At 38.8% G+C, this 14411-nt stretch overlaps 1 protein-coding gene across 1 annotated transcript in view; it reads right to left on the bottom strand.

Annotated features, from left to right (window-relative positions):
• Window positions 1-2893: 2893 nt before the first annotated feature.
• Window positions 2894-14411, bottom strand: part of LTBP1 (latent transforming growth factor beta binding protein 1) — a gene marked incomplete at both ends in the record, with an annotated part of 200785 nt that continues 189267 nt past the window's right edge. The window contains 3 exons of the mRNA XM_084283576.1: window positions 2894-3063; window positions 4272-4421; window positions 7870-7992. Of these exons, the coding sequence (XP_084139702.1) occupies window positions 2894-3063; window positions 4272-4421; window positions 7870-7992 (443 nt within the window). The remainder of the gene's footprint in view (window positions 3064-4271; window positions 4422-7869; window positions 7993-14411) is intronic.

Below are 14411 nucleotides of genomic sequence, written 5' to 3'. Positions count from 1 at the left end.
GCCATCCAAATTTGCTAGCTGGGGGAGGACTGGAACAGTCCTGAGATGTAGAAAACCTCAGGCTGTGGTGCTGACTGCCATGGCAGCTTTGGGACAGCAGCTTTGGGGCATAAGCCATGGCAGCTGTGTCATTGTTGAAGCAGGAAGAGGTCATCCAGAGGAGGGAGAGTGGGGAGCGCTGGCTCGTCCGTGAATGCTCATGACAGCTGAACGCAGAACAGAGTTCCCCTTCAATTCAGGATAACAACACCTTTCATGAACTCCTTTTTGCAAGGACTTCAAACTACGAAAAAATAACCCAATGTAAAAGTACCTAGCCCTTTGCAGCACCATTCCAGAACACAGCGACGATGGGAAGCTTATAAAAGTTTGAGGAAAAGCTACAGATCTTCAGAAGCAGGTAGCTTTTCCACAGATGAAGGAGGAACTCTGTTCTCAGAAGTACAGTTTTCTGCTGTCACTGTGCATTCGCTGCTTTCAGTTTCTGCAAGTTCTCCATATGATTCAGGCATTTCTTGCCTTCCTGAGGCAATGTGTATTTTCAACAAAAAAAAAAAAAAAAGAGGAGGAAAAAAAAAAACACTCCTTTTAACCAAAGGAAGGTTCTGGTGACCTTGGAGGCAGATCTGCTTAGTCTTCAGAACTACATACTGGAACGAATAGAATGTGCAATGTTGGTGTGGGGAGGAGATGTAACTGCAGAATCCAAGTTCAGTTAGAATGATGATTATGCTCCCTTTCCTGTGGCTTTACCAGTGAAAGTTTTTTTTCTAAAACCATAGGATAATTAACCTTAAATAGGACAACTAAGAGCCCTGCAGTTATGGAATTCCCTAGTAAGACCAGACTTCCATCTTTTTTCTCAATCACATCAGGGAAGCAAGAAGTAGTTTTTTTGTTTTGGTTTGGTTTTCAATTATAGACAAGCTGTAGTGTTTGTACCTCTTACCTCTTCTGACTGAGCAGAGAGACTGGCCATCCATCCCTCTCCTGCTTAATTTCAGAAAAGTCAAGCATGTAGAGTACCTTGCAAAAAGTCTATTCCTTGAAGATTTCTCCCACGACATTTTTATTCAGAAAATGTTCTTGAATTTTAACATACAATTGAACTTTAAATGTACAGTATCTTCACTAGTCCTTGCGTCAAATTTCAGCACGTACAGAGGAGGGGCCCTGAGAAGGACACTTGCTGCCACAGTTAACAGGAACACAGGTCTTAATGAGATCTACCAAGTGCTCAGTACTTCAAAGAATACAGTTTAGAGGATTTTTGGTTCTGACTGACCTAAATATTGGAAAATAGTCAGAACCAAAACAAGTATTCCTTTTTGTGTGTGTGTGTGAAATTAGAAATAAAAATTTTCAGACAATTGGACCCAATTTGACCTATTTTTTAAAGTCTCATTTTATGCTTTTCCTCTTAATGCAGGGCAGGTCTCAAAGACACAACAAAAATGTTTCATTTGGAAAATATCAAAAGGACCTGTTTCAGGATTTCCAAAGTAAACTCATTCTGGAGGAGGTCGAAGTGAAACATCTGTCAGTCTCGTAATCTCTTTCTCTCCTTCCACTGAGAAATGGAGTTTATGGGAAGGTACAGTTCATTAAGAAAAGGAAATTCGCCCCCTTTTCTTTACTATTTCTGAAAACCAGGCCATCATACTGAAGAGCATGATTCGCAGATTTAGTGGGAAACATGCCTAAACCAGGCAAGAAGAAAAATTCCATGGAATTCAACTTCCAAGTCAAACAGTTTCTGTGGGTCTGTGTTTGAAATCTTCCCCCTGGAAGCCTAAGATTAGGCATCAACTAATTCAGTTTCTGGTCTTATTAAAACAGCATGAGAAGGAAAAACCAGCCAGACAACTCTGTATAACTGTTGTAATGTAAATTAATTCTAGTACTGTAAACACCCTAGGGTTACATTCTTGTAACATAAATATCAATAAAGTTAAAAAAAAAAAAAAAAAAAAAAAAAAAAGCCTACAATTAGTAAATAGCTTTTTCTAAAAAAAGGTGATTTTATTGAGTTTTAATATACAGCTTTAATATGTTAGGGTAATCATACAAGATCTCTCTTGTGTTCAATTTACACATTACAATACAGACGTGAGCTAAAATCTTTTGTTTTAATGTACAAAAGGAATCCAATGTTGTCCACTAGCAGCTTTGAACTTGGCAAGAAAGGTTCTAGAGACTTTAAGTGCAGTAACAACCATACAGAATACAAAATGAATACAAAGACTTTTCGCCAAGGTATATAAACATTTGAAAACAAATGGTGCCTGCTCCACAGGGCAGACAACTAGCAAATTAAAAACGTCACTGACCAATGTTCCAGAGTAGGAGGAGCATTACCCTGTGTAACAGTTCTTATAAAATATCCTAAGAATATCTGTATCAAATAATTTGTACTGATCAGAAAAAAGGTCTGAAAAGAAACAGTAGGCAAGGAACTGAACAATCAAAAAATGACATAGTAATATAAAATATTTCCATCACTATTTAAATGCCAAATTAATCAAGCAATAGTAAAACAAAACAAAAAACAAAAACAAAAAACAAAAACAAAACAAAACAGAAACAGAAAACCAAAGCTCTTCTGTTTAAAATAACAGCACTGTTTTTGCTTATTTTCAATGTTTTTTTTTTTTCTTATGAACACACTATATACTTGATTGTTTCTTTCATACAGAGTAATGTGTCCATTTGGTCTGTCACTTCAGTGAAGCTGACATACAATCAGCCCATCATGTCTCACCTTTGACACATTTTAATGTGTTTTTCCCCTTATGTTCACTACTCTGGTGCCTTCTCTTCTCAAGTTAAATACTTTTCTTCCTTTTCTTTACACAGTGCAGAGTATATGGGCTTAGGATATGGAGATTTTCCTCTACTCCAGTTCACTGTCTAGTTCTGAGTTCAGTGGTGTGCAGTAGTTTGGCTTGTCTGAAGGTACGTACCCGGGGAGACACAAACACTTGTACGAACCTTCTGTGTTAATGCATTTGGCATTCTTGCAGAGAGACATCCTGTTGTTCAGCTCATTGCACTCATTCACATCTGCAAAAAGGGAACACCAAAACACATGTAGATAAAACTCATTTGTTTTCAGCGTTGTCAGGAGTAGAACATACTGTAGGAATACACTGAATATATTCAGTTCAGATAAGGTGATATTAGGGCACTTCCAAAGCTGTGACAGATAAATATTTTATTGGGAAGACGAAGTTATTGTGGCAAATCAATAGTGCCTTAAAAAGCATTAACCTGTTAGATCACCAAGTCCAAACTCCTCTTAAGCTACTAAACAAAAATTTAATAACCACTTACAGGTTTTTATCTGACGGCTTAGAAGTGGCTTATAAGAGAGGTTCTGCCAGTTCTTAATATAATATCTTTATGAAAAAAATCAAGTATTTTAGGCTTTCTTGGTGTTGCCAACTAAACATTCATAAACAGCAAACTACCTATACTCAATACAGCACAGCTAGGGATACCAGCTTGTTGTAGAGTCCTAAAGATTACAAGGCATGCAGGTAGCTTTCCATGATACAGCTAGGAGACTGCAGCCATGGGTTATGAAGTGTAGTGCTAGGCAAGGTTAGTACGGACACCTTAAACTGAAATACGCACGTGCAGTCTATACAAGGCTCTACACTGAGGGATGTTGGTTGTTCTGCTTCGTCTTTGCCCTGCCACTTGCCTTCCGTGTATTTCATTATTTTAATTGCTGATATAGTCTCTAGATGTTCTGGTTAGCTCTTGTGCAGATGTATTAGTTTGAAGGTGAGAGGATAGTCTGGCTTCTTCACTAATGAAATCAGTAAGAATTAGGGGGCCAAGCCCCACCAAGTGGATATCTGAATATTTAGGTGGCCCAACTGTTCTAAAAATGTGCTCCTAAAATTACTCTTCCAATCTGGATCCAGATCCATCCTCTCAGTTCACTAAACCCTTTCAAAAAGCTTTGCTCATGTTACAGTGTGACATTATTGATACAAGTTTTAAGCTTCATTGCGCAATGGTGTGTCTGTTCATTTCTAGGTTCTCAGCTGAACAGAGCTGTAATGCACTGAGGAACATCACCATAGTTATTTCTGCAACAATATTTACTAGCCTTTGCAATAAATCAGATATAAATTTGGCAACTGTAATAGGATTCAGATCATCTGTAACCTCTTTTTTTTTTTTTTTTTTTGCCCCTCCTTAAGCCAAGTGGCTAAACTGACAGGCTAGCAGAAGAGTAAGAAGTAAACACGTCTCCTCACCAACACAAGTCATTTTGGCCATGTCCAGGTGATAACCATCAAAGCAGTCACAGGTGTAGCCTTCCTGGACTCTTACACATCGGCCATTTTCACATCCATTCAGAATACCACATTCCTCTGCTTGTAACTCCTCAAAGCTGTTCAGGAAACCTGAGTGAAGAAAGAATTACAAACAAATAAGTTACAAGGGTTGCTGAATATATATACCCAAATGTATAGTGAGACCCTGAAATTCCCTCAGAGGTTTACTGAAATGTGACTTTGCAGAACGTAGGTCAACTTTAGCAGATCTGTACCATCTGGAGTTTTAAATGCACTACAAAAGCACTGAGATATGTTGCAAGATGAAAACTGTCTAACATTGTAAACTCTACATTTTTGTGTTAAAAATGTGATTTTTTTAAAAATAAATGACACTGCACACTTTGCATTTTTTTAAAGAATAAATCTTTTTTTTTTTTTTAATTCTAAACAGCACATTTTATTTTAATTTTTAAGCATATCAACCCTTATGTAAAAAAAGGGTAAACAGCAGTAGTGCTGTTTGGGGCAAAAGTATTTTAAAATGATATTCTACAAAAGTGAGATGTCTGTGTATGGGGGAAGAGATACACTCTGATTTATCTACAAGAAATACATCCTAAAAAATTCAGTCTCAACTGCTTTATGGAAAGTAAGAAGACATTAGATACTGCTTTAATAACCCTTTGGCTGGTACTTCACTCATTAGTGCCAGTACAAACACTTATAATTTACTGATCGTTCCATGTCATAATTCTCAGTAGTGATTATTCAAAGGCTCCCTATTTTATTATTTATTTGACAGTTCTGGATTTGTGTATAAAGAGGGATATGTATTTAAAAATTATGTGACATTTTTACACATTCAGAGAATATCTGTAGGACCGAATTGCTCCTCTTAGTTCTGCACAAGTTTTTCAGCTAGCTTCCCAGCCACTGAGCAGTGATGTAACAGGACTGCAGATGGCAGCCCATCACATCCAAAAGACTTTTGAGGAAAAAGTGCAGAGCCCTTGAGAGTCTGTTGGTTTATCAGCATAATGAATACATATAAGTGGAGGGGAAATTGGAGCTGGAGTAGAATTGAGTAGGATACATCTCCCCATCTGCCCCATAACACATGACTAATGCAGTAATTCCACAAACAAATCATTGGCTTATCTAAAATGTGTTTACCTATTTATATGTTACAATTGCAAAGCTACCTAGGAATATAAATTTTTCCCTTTCCCTTAGCTTGCTCTCCTGTCTTTTTATATTTCCTCTACCCTGTCACCCTGTCTTTCTTTAGTCCCTCTTTTCTCTTTCTTTGCTGTTCCTACCCTGCCCTTTCTGTATCATCCTCTGTTTAACTTCCATACAGTTGTATCCACTACCCCACCTTCTTTGGCTACATAACTTGTCATCCAGCCCGGACTTGCTCTACCATGGTGGGGCTTAAGTGATGCACTTAATAAATTCTGGAGACACTGAGCAGATGTGTGACATAAGAAGCACTTGCTGACTTAAGCCACATCTCAAGAATGTGTACCATACATAGCATGTATACAAGTGCACATTTAGTGGGAAACATTACAATCTTTTCCATGACAATCTGTCATGATTGACATCCTGATAATCTGGTCAACAATTGCATTTCATTGCAGTAGTACTGAGGGTGTTGACCAGGTTGTCAAGATGTATGGTTACAGAGTAGTAAGAAATTTGTCCATTTTTCATTATGTTTTCAGTCCTCTAATAGAGCTTGCAGATGGCTCATGAGGGTCCCTTAAAGCAAAGACCTTTGCTAATTTAAAAAACAAACTGCCAAGAAAGGGAAAGGTCCTCTCAATACCTATTTTACATACACAGTATATGTACATATATGTACATACATGTATATATATGCATGTACATAGTCATATCTAAAATATCTATCACATAGAGCAAGTTCTAGTTGTACAAAAGTTTTTCTTTAAAAAAGCTGAATGCGGTACATGTTGCAATTCTAATAATGCATATTTAGTTCTGTAGAAATTGATTGCACGCAGCTGACAAATACATTGACATGCACGGCCCTCTCATGGGTTGGGCAAGTATTGTTATATTCCTCATACAGACTGAAGCAGGATCATGGCCATGAAGTCTTTGATGATAAATACATGATCAAATTGTATCTGTCAGGTAACATGCCTCTGATGAGGACAATCACACAGCTATGTGTTTGGGAGTTTCTTATGCATTTACTCGCCACCATATTTGTTTCAGTGATAGGGTGGGAGCAAGAGATGTGAGCTCTTATCTCCTTAGCACAGAAGACTCAACTGTGGATTCAAAACTGTATTATTTTACTGTATCTATTCACCATTGCTTATAACTTACTTGTAAATAACTTGTTTACCACTCAGTGTATTATCTGTCACATTGCTTACCCAGTCATCTATCTGGGCTTTTCATTATGCTTGGTAATTTTCATCCGTGTGACATTTTAATTAGATATCAACACTCAGGGCTGTTTAATTAATATCATCTGGATATAAAGCAATAAGACATTTTACAATTCTGTGTAGAGCTGAAAGGTCATTTAGATGCCAAATAGAAATGAGCTCATTATTATGACCTGTATAGCTTTGTATAAAGGTGCAATGTGTGCAAGAAATGCTTGTCACTCTTCCAGTAGTGTGCCATAATCCTCCTCCTGTTTTGATCTCTTACCTTTACTTTGTAAATGTCTCCTTGTACAGGAGAAGCCCTTTGGGAAAGATTGTAGTGGTAACTTGTCGGCCACATGTGTAAAGCACTGAAAGTTACCAGTTCCTTCTGATACCCCCACTTTTCTTCTCTGAAGCTGTGATGGAATAAGTTGGATGTGCACAGCATGACTGATTTTGAGGAGGGTACTGAGATTTGCAAGGATTCCTCTCCCTCGAGCCTCAACAGTGAGCTGGGCTGGATCCATAAGAACCCTGATATTCCTGAAGAACACCTGAGATGCTGTACACGACTCCCACACTCTGCCTGGCAGACCCTTCCAGCCTGAAGACTATAAACACGCATACTCTCCAGTCATACTTTGTTCTGTAGTTTCTCTGCTGAGCGAGAACAACTTGCATACTCTCTATTTCTCCCATATAAATTCTGCTGGAAAATCATGGAAAACTGGCACAGAGATGGAGGGAGGGTTTTTTTTTTCCTTTTTTTTTTTTCTTCCCCTTTTTGTTTTTGTCTGTTCAACTTAATGTACTCCAAAGAAATCTGTCCCATGCTCCAACGGAAAATTAATTTGTGAGAAGGAAAACTGGCAATCCTTTTGACCTTCAGCTGTAAATCTGTTGGTAAATATAAATTTAGTACACTTGGCACAAACTATTCCACTGTATTAAAAATTAACGTTGTATTCCGAGCCCAACTGGACTCTTATACAACACTGGCTCTTGAACCAGAACACCTGACCGAAAGCTAATGTCATAGGAATAACTAAAACATAAATAGGCCACATTACTCAGAAGCAAACAGAAGAATGAAGCCAGCTACAGGGAAATAATCCAAGTTACAACCATCAATTCAAGTATTTTACATAACAGAGAAACTTGCTTACGGTCTTCAACAAAGTATGGATTAGTTTCTGGAGTGTAGTGCTCCTCGAAGTCAACCAAAGCATCTTGTCCATATGGACGTCGAGATCCTGGAACAGGAATGTTGCACAGCTGGGCATAATCCTCTGAGGGGAGAAAGAAAATAGGATATAAAACTAATCACACTTGTAACACAGGCTGCATTGCATTAGTCCCAGTGTGTTGTGGCTCGTATTAGCTGGAAATAAACTTATCTTCCTAGAAACACCATAAATCTGCAATTTCCACAAAGCAGTCTCTCTTCAAGAAGGATGTCATTAAAATGTAACGAGCCAAATACAGACTATTAAGTCATAATAGGGATAACACCAGGGATAGGTTTGAGTCAATAACCGTACCAAAAGTTATGGGTCATGTTCTTCTGGTCTGCTCTTGCCTTGAGCAGAGGGATGCTGTGTATCCCACTGCCAGTGCACCCCTGCCCAAGGCTAGCTGCGGTTACAGCCCTCACTGGTATAATAAAAGCTCCCAGATACCATAGTGGGTGCTGGCAGAAGCCACCCTAAAGGAAGCAAACTGGAGCAGGTGGGGCCGTATTTCTGGCACAGCCAGCCAACCTGAAGAAATCACAGAATAAAACCCCTTCCAAAACAGCACATGCTCCTCTGCAAACTGTTTCTTCAAACCGCAGGCTTAAGTGTTAATGCTGTTCAAAGTCTCCTTGGCTGCAAACTTGTCAAGGCAAGGGGAAAAGCACAGATGAAATAGTCACACTCTGATTTTCTGCCTCTCCCCTATAGCTCTAGACTACACAAGTTAAAATGTACCAAACTCTTCACTTGAGGTGTCAGAGCCCATGTCTGAAATGTTGGTGTACAGAGCTTGATTTTTTTTTTTAAATCCATTACCATTTACTAAAGAATATACAAGGCAATTTATCTGAAAATAGAAACTTTATGAAAATACAGCAATCCAGGTACTTCTTTACACTTGCTACAGACTACTTAGCATCTGATTCTGTGAAGACTGCCTGGTGTTCTGAGAATCAGGCAGAGCAAGGATGGGAAAGAAAACCACCAAAAGAGAGAGAGGAAAAAAAGCCCTAAGCAGATACAAAATCCAAGAATTGCAGATGGTTACAGAGCCAGAAACCTCATGCTGTGTTGAACTGTCCCAGACAGCAAATAGTCGGATAAATCCAGACTGCCTCTAGACAGTCCAGAGGACAGCCCCACTTGCTGCCCAGCATTGTTTTTTTGTTTTCACAGGTTGTACGTATCTCCTTCACCTGGGATGGTTTCATTTTGTACCAAAAAGAATGAGGTGCTCAAAAAGTCTGTTTGAATTCTGTGGCCAACAACCTGGCTCTTTTGAGAGCAAAACCCTGTGCTCTAAGGGCAAAGCTTGTCTGCATTTTGCAAAACTGTCACGGGTGCCTGTCCAAGTCTGCAAAATGAACTTGCCACAGAACTTAGAAATCCTTGTACATCTCACCACCTTCTGCTCCAAGTACAAGGTGATTTCCTCTGTTTTGCCCCTCCAGAGTATATTTATACACTATCTAGACAACCCTCCCTTCTTCCTGGTGAAAAAGGACACTGCAAACAGAGACACTCAAATGAAACAAAGCCATCATCAGAAAATAACTTATAACACATATTACCTACCTCCCTTAATGCATAGCCTCCCACCGTATGATCACAAACAGTTCTAGCAGCTGTCTAATAGCACCAGAAACACCGGTATTTTTACATCCTCTCATCTGATCCCAAATCACATCTGTATATGGGGACAGCTAGGTTACCATCTCAGACTGACTCTTCCATTGTTTTGTGTTGAGCTACTTAGAGCGCTCAGGAATTTTGACACGCACACAGTCAAAAGCTGTGCAGAAGTGTAAAAGTACATTCTCACAGATGCACTACTACAAAATATTAATTCAACTGGCCTGTGTGAAAGAAATGACCAAACAAAACCAGTCGGCAAACAGCAAGAGGACAAGGCAAGTAGGTCTGAGGGATCGCTACTTCTTCCAGGTGAACATGACCTTATGGAAAGGATTGCACAGAACCTGGAAACTGGCTTTTCAGATTACTCTCTGCTTGATTTGCTCTTCGTAAAAACAATAATGGAAATTTTCCTCCTGAAGGAAGCAGTCAGAGAACATCTGCAAATCTATAGTGCTGGAGATCTCGTGTACATGACAGTAGGATAATTTGAAGATTGTGCAAGACTGTTTTATCTTGTGTGTTTGCCCACGGAATGTTGTTTATTATCTAAAGAAGAATAAAGAAATGTTGACAAAAGAAGCTTGTTTCCTGCCACACCAGTCTTTTTCCAGTCACATTCTGAATGTCTGCATTTTTAGGTCTCATTATAAGTAAATTAGTGGCTACAAAATGATGAAGAGCTGTTTTAGTGCATACTGTAAACTTTGCATTTGTTGTAACTGTAATAGTCTGTTAACCTCTTGGAGCCTGTTATACTTAATTAACTATTTGTTAATGCAATCTGATCCTTTAATAAATTATACATTATCCGTACATGTAGCTTTCATACAGAAGCTCACAAAGCATTTAGTCTGAAGTCACTTTACAATGTGTATGCCTATACTACCTATTTATAATTTATGTGCTTGTTTTGATACATACTGTGATGATTTTGAAGTTATAATAGTCTTTGAATACACTATGTTCTTTTTAGTTGTGCATGTAGTGTAAACTTTATCTCTTGTCTTTTATAATGCATCGATTCAGCTCCTAGGTGCTCAGGAGATAAACCCATGGAAAGCAACAGCAGAAATCATGAGCAGAAGAAATTCAGGACCAATAACAACATGCCACCTTGTTGTGTTTCTCTCTCTCTCTCTCTTTTTTTTTTTTTCTTTTTTTCCCCAGCAAAGAAAGGGGTGGGCAGAGAGGAGAGTACAAAGACTGAAAGGCATTGGGAGGGACACATTCTGGAAAAATCATGAGAGCCAGTGTTTTGAACTAAGGTCAGCTAGAGACTTGGATGCTGGTAAAAACAAACTCGTTAGATTCCCCCTCCGGATGATAGAACAAGTTATGGCAAAACAGATGTGTACATATAATTTTTGTTGTTTTAAACTTTTACCCTTGCTGTGCTATGTTCCTACAGCTCAAAATAAAAATAGTACATTTTGGGTCACTGCGCTACACTGGTCACAGTTTTCCAGGGAAGAGAATTAAATGAACAGAGTGCTGGATTCATGGGTAAAAGCCCAAATAGTGCACGGAAAGTTGCAGCAAGTATACAAATGACAGAGCAGCCCAATGCTGCCCTAGGGAGATGACAAGAGGAGACGTGCATCAAGAAGGCAGTAAGGGGACAGCGAGCAAGGAAAAATCTGTATCTACCCCTGAATGACAAAAACATTTGAGCTGCCACAGAAATTAATGTTGACTTTCAAAATAGCCTTTCATGTAAAATAATAAAGTGTCTTCTGTAATGACAATCAATGGTATAACTTTTTCTAACAGGGATTCATTTTCTCTGCTAGCGCATCTTCGGGCTGTGATCAGTAATAATACAACTGCAGTTACAGAGGAAAAAAGGCTGTTTTTAATATGATTTAGTCTACGTTACCCCATGTGTTTCGGTGTTTTTCTTGTAACTTGAAAATGAAGCACTGAGATAGTTTATTGCATAATTTAGGACAGTTATTATAAAAGGAAGCTGATGTAGGCTTCCAAAAATGTAAAGGACATTTTCTAAGGCAGATGTGTACGCATAAAACAAGTGTGTTATGGGATTACAGCTAGATGCACATGCGTACTGGCACAGATGTTAGCCATAATTGGTGGTGAAAGCTAGGCTGATGAGACGACAAAACATAAATTGGAAGGATTGACCGCTTTTAGGTGCTTATTAGCACAAGTACAGCCGTGCAAATATGCATCTAATTTGTATATTGTTGTAACTGCACAGGCCTGTGTGGCCCTTATTCTCACCTGGAGGCCTAAAAATTCTAAACTCTCTATTTGGAAAAAATATTCTGCATTTCATGCATCTGCAATGAAATATTACACTAAAAAAGCTTTTTTTCTGACAAAACCGTGAAACAAATGCACCACAGCCAATCCTCCCTCCTGCCTATAAAGCAAGCTTTATTTCTGTTCCAGCTCCTCAGAACTGTCACCATCACACATACAAAAAAGGAGCTAAGGCTATCAACACCGTGGCAGTTCCTTCAAATTATTTAAAAATGCAACAGTTTTGCTATGTAAGAAATCACTGGAGAGACAGACAAAGCCAAGAAAGCATTTATTACATGTAATATATGCCCCTTCCCAATCAGAGGTTCTGGACATCAGTCTGAATAGGCTGAGTTTCTGCTCTCTCAGGAGATTGCATCATCTGTGAACCACAGCTGAAATATTTCTGCTCTACATTTAGACTGTGCTGTTTGATAATTTAGATAATTTCATCAATATCCTTTATAAAACATGATGAGGTTTGTAGTGGACAGCATTCATATATATACTACAACTTTTGGTACTCAAAAAAACGGGAAGGGTACCAGTCTTACAGGACTTTTTCATGAGAAAGGATGGATATTCATGTCTTTGAATGGAGAAACTCTAAATGAAATTGCTGAGGAAAGCTCACAATGGATATAAAATTCTTGTTACAAGTAGAGGAGGTACCAACCTGATTATTTTAAAACCTCTGGGAAGTCACCTTATGTTCTTCAACTGAGGCTGCTCAAATTTCCTAAAACAAGTTTTTCTCCTATTGCTTGTGGGAGATGGTTAAAAGTTGTAGTAAGAGTCAAGCTGTTTCTTCCATGGCTTTGAAAATGGCTTTCTGACTCCTTGCTGACTTAAATGTGTGCTTGGAATGTGAGGTTCCATGAGAAAAACCCTTCCAAAGCTATTCTGTGTATCCCTGCTAGACCTCAGAAAAAGCATCAAAAATCATCAACGGAAATGAAAGCAGCCAAAAATCTGCACAACTGAGTATAAGACTTTAAATATTCAAGACCCGATCGCTGTTATTTCTGTGCCCAAAAGGTAATTCATTTGTCCAGGATCCTTACCAGAAAGGAAGCAGGCACAATGCCATCCTAAATGGAAAGATGAACAATGGTCTCCAGAAATCAGTTCAGTGCCTCCCTGCTGATCTTTACCATCGTGAAAGAGTACAGATGGAAACTCATCATTTACACACATCAGTTTTCCCTGTACTTCAAGATCTTCATGAGTGACATTAGCCAGAACTCAGAGGGAACAACATGTTCTCATAATATGGAAGCTCAGCCCAGAACTAACTCACAGTGTTTACAAAGGATACACAAAATTCCATGCAACAAGAATGCAACCCAAACAATCTGTTCCGCCAGAAGGGGGTAAAGTTCAACCACCACATGTAGGCACCTCCAAGGGTCTGCACCTGAGTTCATCATCCAGTGCTCCTTCTTAGCCCACTGAAAGACACAACTATGTCTAGACTCCATTTCACCCTTAAGTAGATGTCTACAATGGGTCAGAGGAATCTAACCCTCAGGGTGCCTATTTCTCTTCTCTGATGGAAGAAGAAACTGGTACAGCCAACACACACGCAAGTTTCTGTATACAGAAAATGTGAAATTGGCCAAGAGAAATCCTACATTATGTAACAACCCAGACAATTCACATTTCCCACTACCCTCAGTAGTACTCCTGATCTGGGTTCTGCAAATGCTAGGGTGGAGATAAGGAGAAACTTTTAAGTGCAGCATGAGTATGCAGCAGTTCATTCTGTGATTCCTGGTCACAGAAAACATAGAATCAGAGAATCAGAGAATAGTTTGAGTTGGAAGGGACCTTAAAGATAATCTAGTTTCAACCCTCCTGCCATGGGCACAGATACTTTCAACCAGGAAGGTATCATCTCCTGTAACATCTACTGACTGGAGTTGTACTGCTGTCATTTCTGCAGATTGTCTGAACATAAAATGGTTCTAATAAAAACATGCAACCACAAAATACTAGAACTTAAAACATAAAGTAAAATGTATGTATAAGTTAAAAAAAGTAAACACACTGAAACTGAACAGTGGTGTCCTCTACAGGTGCCCAAGAATGTTTCCATTACATTACTTTAGTAATCAGACCACAAAGTTCTTAGTTATAGATGCAGTAGTGTATCCTCATCCTCACTAAATAGCTATTCAAATGTCTGTAAGAAATGCAGAACCCCAGTCCTACCACTTTTTTTTTCCATATCAGAACTTCTCCAGGCAGCTACCTACAGGGAGGGAAGACGATGACATTTCGCTTAACAGACTGGTATATCCTTAGTTCACGGGCAGTAGTTCCACTTCTTTGCATTGTACGGGATCTACTGAAACAAAGGTGGTACTGCACTGCAAAAACAAACTCCAAGACAGGTTTCTGGAGATCATTTTACAAATATAAAAACAGACAGTCTCCATAAATTAAACACTGACCCTGGCACACTACCTTACTCAACATTTTCTAACTCTCACTTGTATCTTCCTCCCTTCAAATTTACTGTACCCTGAAGCAATAAACCTTTTGTAAAATCCATTCCTCTAAGGGTG

The sequence above is a fragment of the Netta rufina genome (assembly GCF_964035555.1).
Source record: "Netta rufina genome assembly, chromosome: 3".
Taxonomy (NCBI): domain Eukaryota; kingdom Metazoa; phylum Chordata; class Aves; order Anseriformes; family Anatidae; genus Netta; species Netta rufina.
Note: the sequence above shows the minus strand (reverse complement) of the source record. Positions and strands in the feature narration are given on the sequence as shown.